General features: G+C 45.8%; 1 protein-coding gene across 1 annotated transcript in view; it reads left to right on the top strand.

The window, feature by feature from the left end:
* Nucleotides 1-1,362, top strand: part of stxbp1a (syntaxin binding protein 1a) — a gene marked incomplete at both ends in the record, with an annotated part of 27,146 nt that extends 25,784 nt beyond the window's left edge. Inside the window, 2 exons of the mRNA XM_084450049.1 lie at nucleotides 1-132; nucleotides 1,253-1,362. The exon at nucleotides 1-132 is cut by the window's left edge and continues 23 nt beyond it. Of these exons, the coding sequence (XP_084306175.1) occupies nucleotides 1-132; nucleotides 1,253-1,362 (242 nt within the window). The remainder of the gene's footprint in view (nucleotides 133-1,252) is intronic.
* Between the last annotated feature and the right edge of the window lie 8,048 nt (nucleotides 1,363-9,410).

Here is a 9,410-nt window from a genome sequence, read left to right on the forward strand (position 1 = left end):
AGAACAAGACCCCCGGAGAATACCGCACGGGACCCCGCGTCATGGTCTTCATCATCGGGGGCGTGTCCTTCAGCGAGATGCGCTGCGCCTACGAGGTCACACAGGCCAACGGGAAGTGGGAGGCCATCATTGGTGAGTCTGGCACCGGGGGGGCGCCACTGTGTGTAGCCCGGGGGAGGGGGGGGGGGGGGGGGGGGGGGTAGAGATTGACCCACAGGGACAATAGTCTAGTCCTACCTGTGATGATACAAGCAGCACTGCTGTCCCTAGCTCCCTGGCTGACCAGAAGACTGGCTACTTCTCACATTCACTCCCGTTTCCTTGGGTCAACACAGAAGGACACGAATACACCAGTGGCTTGTGGCTGTGTGGTTGGTGGCCGTCGTCTGTGCTATTAATACCATTGTATTTTGGTCCCTCCATGTTGCCCAAAGAGACGAAAGAACAGTGAATCAGAGAAGCAATCAGTGACAAAGTCAACATGTTTAGACATGATTGGACCAGTATTTTCCATCCCGGCTACAATATCACAATTAGCTTTTGGACTCCCACACAACCCTCTGTTTTTGAACTTTTTAAGATAAAGTTTGTTTCTGATAACTGTTGTATCACTGTATAGTGTTACTGGTACATGTAAAAGCCCTTTTGGGCGTGTCCTTGGTCAATGTGTCCTGTTTCCTGTTGTTTTCTGTCTAGTCAGTGTTTCAGCTGTGCTATGCTGTGGCTTGTTTTGTCTAAAGAAAACACTTGTCTTTGAATTGTGTCTATCTTGGCATTGTGATTTGTGTGGAACTGTGTGAGCATGCCAGCATTGTGTGTGTACGTGTGTGTGTGTGTGTGTGCGTGCGTGTGTTTGTGTGTGTGTGTGTGTGTGTGTGTGGATGCATGTTGAGTAACTGTGCGGAGGCTTGTTTTTAGCTTGACAGAGAAGTGGAGGAAGAGAGAGAGAGTGGGGGAGAGAGAGGGAGGGAGATAGGGGGAGAGAAAGGGGTGAGAGAGAGTGGGAGAAAGAGTGGGAGAGAGAAGGAGAGAGTGGGAGAGAGAGAGAGAGAGAGCGGGAGAGACAGAGTGGGAGAGAGAGAAGGAGAGAGTGGACGAGAGATAGAGTGTGAGTGGGAGAGAAAGAAAGTGGGAGAGAGAGAGAGAAAGAGAGTGGGAGAGAGAGTGAGAGACAGAGAGAGAGAGAGAAAGAGAGAGAGAGTGTGTGTGGAGGTGTGGCCTGTGATGTGAAGCCAGCTCTGTTCTTCCGCAGGTTCTACCCACACGCTCACCCCCACCAAATTCTTAACGGACCTGCAGCACCCTGACTTCCGAGAGTCCACTAGGGTGTCCTTTGAGCACCCAGAGGCCTCAGACGAGTGAGACAGAGAGAGAGAGGGAGGGAGGGAGAGAGAGAATCACACTCTGACAAAGTAAAGGCAGCCGCACAAAGAAGCCCTTTCTGAACCCCCACAGCACAAGGGCTTTCTTTTCTTCTGTTCTTCTCCTGCTTTACTGTTTTATGACTCTTCCCTCAGGGATGGGGGTCCGGCCCCTGCCTCTCTGCATGGCCCACCCACCCCGGGCACCGCCCCGCCGCAGGCAGACAGCCCCCCCCCAAAATGGGCGTGGCTCCCAGAGCCGGGTACCGATTGGTCCCGCCGTGTAGAACCTGGGCCTGTAGGAGGTGGTGCCAGTGTTGAGTGGCCATGGCAACAGGAGTCTTGAACCCATCCCTGCTGCCCACCCCCCACCCCCATCATCTCCGCCGGGTGGATTAAATCGCCCCTCGGTCCTCCGAGGGCACTCTGAGCGCATTTCGCGCCCCCTTATTCCCAGAACGCACCTTGTTTGGCGCAGATTTAATCTACCCCCGAGATCCATCTTTATTCCTTTCTAACCGTCCAATTATTCTTTCTAATTAACACGCTGAGACAATCATGTTTTTTTTCAGGGTACAGTAGGTCCTTGAGTTGATCTTGGGTTTCAAGGGAGGACTTTTTTTTCTCCACCTCCTCAAACTCCCCAGTTTTCTCCCCATGTAGCGATGTCCCCCTGATATGCTTTAGCACCTAGAAAAACATGACGCACTTCATCAAAACGTCCCCCCCCCCCCCCAAAAGACCCCCCTCAGTTTATTTTGCTCATGATCAACCTTCATGATATTAAAATATCAGTTTGGGAATTTAGTTGCAGGAATACAACAGCCCATATAGGAGTCTACGGTACAGGAGCTCTGGGTTTCACTCTATTAAATTGGGTTATTTTGTACAAAAAAGTGAGGCCATTTTTCCCTCAACGCAAGGGCATCCATCTCCTTAGTGCTTCTCTGCTAAAGCTATATCTTTTTGAACATTTAGTTTTATGGTTTTTATATTTCACTCAGTAGGTATCAATCACCATATGCAGTATGTGAACTATAGCACATACTGCCACATCCAACACCTGAACAAAATGTCCATATTTATTAGAACAAATGTTTGTTTCTGGTACCTAGAATCCTACCCTAGTTGGCGTTGGGGATGAACGTAGCTGTGTTGTGTTTCTGGCCAGAGGTCTGCAAAGCTGTGTGTTTGTGACACTGAGAGACAGGAGAGAATGAGGCGAGGCCAGTCCAAAGTTGATGTGTGACTAGTGCACACCCACACCAAGCCCTCGTCCACCCCACCCTCACGCTCACGACGCCTGCATCACCATGGGGAGCCAACTTCAGATGGACGCGCCTCGTTGTCTCCCGTCTCTCCCGGGGTAGACTGACCCTGTGACCCAACAGCACCCCTGAGATGGCTGACTTTGATCCAGCTGTCAAGATAATATCAGATGAGATACCAAAACACACCAATACAATACAAAACACATACAGTAACAAAAGGCACAGTGGGCACACAATGTTCAAAGGAGGCTGTATGAGGCCCAAAAAAGGCCCAATATACAGTATGCACAACATAGCCTACAGTATGCAAGATGCACAGAGTACGTGGAGTACAAAAGAGTAAACAAAATATACAAGAGTTCTAAAATCAATCAATAAAGAAATAATATCAAGTAAATGGCGAAACTGTAAGCAAGATTCCAGTAATTGGAAGTAAAGGCCTGACATGATTCAATTCAGTTAACTGAGCCTCAATTGAGTCTGCGATACTGTTATAGAGCCACAGGTAAAAGCATGTCTTTGGTGAGAGAAACATGCAGCTTTGCCTCAGAAACAAACCAATAAAGATGAATACTACTGCTGGTAATTATGTTGAGTAGGTGTGGAGAGTAAACCAAAACTTTGTTCCATCTTTTTGCCCTGGTTAACTTGTTCAAGATGGAGGTAAGCCATCAGCTCAATGATGTAATGACAAATTAGTTGGACGAAATGTTTGGTTTGCTCCAGTCACCAACACCTTTACTGTGTCTGAAATGTGTCTTCAGCTACCAAACAGTCAGCTCATTCATATTTTGCTAGAGCTGTTGTTCTTAGCTTTCAATTTGCTTTTTAATTGACAACTATAATCATATTGACAACCCGTATTACTTTGAATTGTAGAATGACTGGCAGAATACTTTTTTTCTTTTTCTTCTGCAGTGCTTTGCTATAGGACTAGTGTTTGCATGCACTGTGACAGAGGCGTTAGGTCACATGCTTACACCTGATTCGCTGCTGAGGTAGAGTAGAGGTGTGATGTCACAGGATCAACACCCATGTCCAGCTCAGGGAACACGAACGGCCGGAAGAGGTTCTTTAAAGTCGCACTGAAATGAAAAAAAACATTCTGTCCCATTTTGGTTCACATAATTGGTCATAGTGTTCACCAATTCAACAATGTATGTCAAAAAATTTACAAAATTCTAATTTTGTTGTAATCTTATATCAAAGTATATAATTTCTTACTTCCTGGAAAAAGGTAGGTCACGTGCAATGACTACAACAGGTACCTTAGATTTTAGGCCAATAATCTCACGACATCCACCCGTCAATCAACGCTATGCTTCTATCGAATCTGTCTAAAGTTCTTAAAACCCGTCCACTTGTCAATGTTCCAATCAAATTCCTCTAAACATATGTCCCACCCTCATAGCTTGTTTGCGTCGGAAATACATCAAACTACGGAAGTTAGATGATCTCAAACGTCCGTTTCTGTGCGACTTTAACCTTTGGACCAATAGATCAGTGGTAAAAGAAGAAAAAGCCCTGCTCACGCGGGCCATGATCACATACATTTTTCAAGTGCTAGCTACTGATTATGATTTCAACTTTTCTCGGCTGCTCTTCTGTTTGTTGTCTTTTCAACATTCTGTGAGGGTTCTGTACCCTCATCCACTATAGGCATTCATACAGTAGCAAAAGCTGAAAACACATTTTCCCAGGAGGCCTCATGCTTGGGCAGTCCTAATGCACTCTTCTGTTTGTGTGTGTGTGTGTGTGTGTGCGCGTGTGTGTGCTCCTCTCCCTGCTTGTCCATCTCTCCAGGGTCCACCCACGTCTTCACCCCTACCGGCGTCCTGGATGCCCTCAAGGCCATGAACAAACCAGACGAGGAAGTGGCGAGCTAAAATCATCCAATCACATCTCTCGCCTCTCTTCTGAAGTCCCCCAGTCCACCAATCCCTGACGACGACTCCCCTGAATCCCACATTCATTGTGTATGCATCTTGCTTGAGAAGAAAATAAAAAAACAATGACAGCATTGATAAAAAAAAAATATATATATATATGTGAGAACAAGTTTAAATCATTGCAAGTATTCTCATGTTTTACAATGGATGCAAATAATGAAACGTATTTAACAAGGTTTAAATATCAACAACAAAGGCCATTTAAAACTCAAAGTACCAAATGTAATATTGTCTGCTATGAAACCTGCTAGAATATGTAAAAGGTAGAGATTTTCTCTGTTCGTTCCCTTGGTTATCTTATTGGTGTGAGGTTTATTGGTGGCGGGTGCAGGAGGGATCTGTTGGGCTCAAGGTTAACAGAAAATAATCATATCACTTCAACATGCAATATAATATTTGCTCCCGGCAGGCCTGCAGGGGATGAGCCCTGGCTGTCCAGGGTGTGTGTATCGGTAGCATGCTTGACCGTATGTGGACTGTTACTGTTTAATGCTATTGTGTGGTTCTGTGGGAGAGCAGAGAGAGAGACCAGCAGGGCAGACTGTCCCCAGTGTCGTGATGAGTCACTGTAGGTCTCTAGACGCAGACTGACCTTGGGTCACTCAGGATAGTCTGGACATGTACTCTGTAAATATCTGCAGAAGGACCAGGGCCTCATCCCTCCTCTCCACACTAAACCGGACGTATTTACTTGCCATATCTTTTTCTTTTTTCTGGAGATTTCACATTTTAGTGTCAAAAAGGCCATTGCTTGCGAGAATAATCTTAAAGGGCCAGTTGTATTTCAGTATTGTATCCTGTCAGATTAAGTCTTATCATTGGTTAGTAACGATGTTTACCTGGGCCATGCACTGACTAGTGTGTTGAGTATATGCCATATGTTGATGTTTTAGTGTCTCACTGTTGACTGGTGTCTGGACTGTGAAGTAGTGAACCATTTCCTTTGAAAATGCCAATGTGAAGCCACTGTGTTTGTGACGTTTTAGCTCTAGCTGTAGTGGTCAGAACGCCAAAAAATAACTAATATCTATTTTGTTTGTCTGTCAGTTTCTCCAGTTAAATCTTCCAACAGCGAATGGCTTTGCAAAGAATTTAAATCCCAATATTTCTGTTTCTTTTATCTGTTCCTTTCCGCCCTGTCCTGTTCAGACTGGTTGTATATTATATTGCACTACACGTTCTCTGTGATGCAAACGCTTGGTTTTCAGTTTTTCTATTATCATTTGCTGTTGTATAGGATTCACTGTCTCTTCGATTAATTTATATCAAAGTTATTTATCAGAGTAAAATATGAATAAATGAAAACGTTAAGTCTGTCCTGAACCTGTTTAACTTATTGGGAATCTATGTTTGCGAGTGTTGAAGCACAAACAGAAGTATACTTCATGTGTACCGATGTTCTAAAGGCTGTCTAATAAACTGGCTTCCATTACAATCAGACTCTGCACGTTTACTGGCAGCCTTATCAGTCTATCAGCGCTGAGGGTTCACCTCCAACACCCACCTCCTCCCAGACATCAGAGCTGTGGGTTCACCTCCAACACCCACCTCCTCCCAGACATCAGAGCTGTGGGTTCACCTCCAACACCCACCTCCTCCCAGACATCAGCGCTGAGGGTTCACCTCCCACCTCCTCCCAGACATCAGCGCTGAGGGTTCACCTCCAACACCCACCTCCTCCCAGACATCAGAGCTGTGGGTTCACCTCCAACACCCACCTCCTCCCTGACAGCACTGTGGGTTCACCTCCAACACCCACCTCCTCCCAGACATCAGCGCTGAGGGTTCACCTCCAACACCCACCTCCTCCCTGACATCAGAGCTGTGGGTTCACCTCCTCCCTGACATCAGAGCTATGGGTTCACCTCCTCCCTGACATCAGAGCTGTGGGTTCACCTCCTCCCAGCCTTGAATGGAGGTTCTGTAGGACAAAAGCTGTGTCCCAGGCTGCTACTGCACTTACTACTACTACTAACACCACTATTACTAGCACTACCGCTACTACTACTACCACTATTACTACCGCTACTACTACTACTACTACTACTACCGCTACTACTACTACCGCTACTACCACTATTACTACCGCTACCACTACTACTGCTACTACTACTACACTACTACTACCACTACCACTACTATTACTACCACACTACTACTACCACTACCACTACTACTACTATTACTACCGCTACTACTACTATTACTACCGCTACTACTACTACTACCACCACTATTACTACCACTACCACTACTACTACTACTACCGCTACCACTACTACCACTATTACTACCGCTACTACTACTACTTCTACTACTACTACTATTACTACCACTACCGCTACTACTACTACTACTACTACCACTATTACTACCGCTACTACTACTACTACTACTATTACTACCACTACCGCTACTACTGCTGCTTCTACTACTACTACAACTACAACTACCACTACTACCACTACAACTACTGCTGCTACTAGTACTGCTACTATTACTACTACTACTACTACTACTACTACTACCACTACTACTATTACTACTACTACTACTGCTACTACCACAACTACTGCTGCTACTACTGTACTACTACTACTATTAGTACTACTACTACCACAACTACTGCTGCTACTACTACTGCTACTACTGTACTACCACCACCACCACCACCACCACTACTATTAATGGAGCTCAATATGAATTATACCTGGAACTGTTAAAACGGTGACAACAAATATCAGATTTAAGTTCAGTTCAGATTCAGTTTATTTGGTGTCTTTTTTGCTACAAAATACACTAAATACAATGGTAAAAAGAAAGAAAAGAGAAAAACAAGTCATTAGATCATCATGGTACAAAAGTACAAAAGGATATGGACAAAAAAAATCATCATTTTGTGTTCAACACAAAATCTATTAAGACCATAGTCTACTTGATAAAAAAATAAGCTTATTTTTCCTGATCAAATATTTCCCTGATAGACACAGCGTACTGTGGCAACCTGAGAGCGCAACCACTGGGAGTCCTGGTCAGCATCAGGGACAGCGCCCCCAGCTGACCCGAGGTCAGTTAGATAGTCCTGGTCAGCACCACGGACAGCTCGCCAGCAGACCCGAGATCAGTTAGATAGTCCTGGTCAGCACCCCGGACAGCTCACCAGCAGACCCGAGGTCAGTTAGATAGCCTAGACCTGGTCAGCACCCCGTACAACTCACTAGCAGACCTGAGGTCAGTTAGATAGTCCTGGTCAGCACCATGGACAGCTCACCAGCAGACCCGAGGTCAGTTAGATAGTCCTGGTCAGCACCATGGACAGCGCCCCCAGCAGACCCGAGATCAGTTAGATAGTCCTGGTCAGCACCACGGACAGCTCACCAGCAATCCCCTGACTTTCCATGTCTGGAATAGACCTTTAAAAATTGGTATTCCAGAAATTCCATGGACACCCCCCCCCCCTGTTAAAACGCCCAGCTGGAGGTTCGACCCAGCAGTGAAGTGGGCGAGCCAGACACCGTGCACACCCTGATCCACGTTGCGCCTCGTCTCGATAGAGATGGCGAAGCCCGATCCTGGTGAGCCAATCGGAATCCTGCCCTCTGCCGAGGAAGAACCAGTTTAACCCAGTTTTTGTACTAAACGCCCCTCGAGGCCCTAAACCACCGCTGGTGTGTCTGCCCTGTTAAGCCCCTGTCTGACACACCAGGCCAATAACCGTCCGTCGTCAACGTCCGTGAGCGCGGTGCTGTTGTCCCCGGTTGCCACAACACACAGAAATGCACATCTGCTGTCAACCTTTAACTAGAAAGGCCCTGTTGAAATGTATCAAGCAGCTAACACTAGTTCCAATCACACCGTTTGACTATTTTAACTCATCTGTGCTGTAACTAAGCATAAATAAGAACCACACAGTCTTCACTTGCTCAACAATACAATTATACTTTTGTATACTTGTATAACACGTTAAATGGGATTTAGCTGAGCAAGTGAGACAGCGTGCGGGTGTTTCCTCAGAGCATCTCCTCCATCCATGCACCCGTCACTGAGATTTGATTCAGGTGTGCAAGAGACTTTCAATCAGCATAAATAAAACATGAACCCATATCAAATACAGACACAGAAGAGACTTATCACATCCGTAGATGAATGTCAGTATCACAGTAGCAGTCTTGGTGTTAACGATGGTGACCCTGTCAGAAGGTCGAAGGGGAGTGGTTTATCTTCCTGCAGAACAAACGTAGAGGGATCCTAGCCTAGTCTGCAGCGACGGGTGCGCTGGTGTAGTGGTCGAAGCCCGGGAGAGGGGCCTATTGGGCCGCCAATCCAACGGGTGGTTAGTTTAAAGGTCCACGTTCTATTAATACATCCATGGTCCACGCCTACAGCAACCTCGTCTGGTATGGGAGTCATGGTCACGTGCTGGACAGTCAGGTAGCTCTCTCTCTCTCTACCCGGTCGTCCACCGAGGGGTCGTGCGACAGCAGTGACTGAACAAACGGACGATAGCTGTGTCATGATTGGCTACCGAATCGGGTGAAAATGGGATAAAATCTTAAATAAATGTACTACTATAATAACAAGTAAACATTGAATGTACACAAAAACACAAAAAATTATAATTAACAAAATCAAAACCAATGAGTGATCAATAACAGAGGCCCTCGAGTTTTCATCTCATGTTCTGAAGATGCGTAGCAACAATTCCTGTTTTGTTCTTTCTGTTATCGTTGGTGAAAAATGTAAATTCCATCATAAACAAAAGTTTTGATATTAAAACAGAGCAGATATTAAAACAGAGCAGAATCACTCCCATTTTAACACACCATTCA

The sequence above is a fragment of the Borostomias antarcticus genome (genome assembly GCF_949987555.1).
Source record: "Borostomias antarcticus genome assembly, chromosome: 2".
NCBI classification, from domain to species: domain Eukaryota; kingdom Metazoa; phylum Chordata; class Actinopteri; order Stomiiformes; family Stomiidae; genus Borostomias; species Borostomias antarcticus.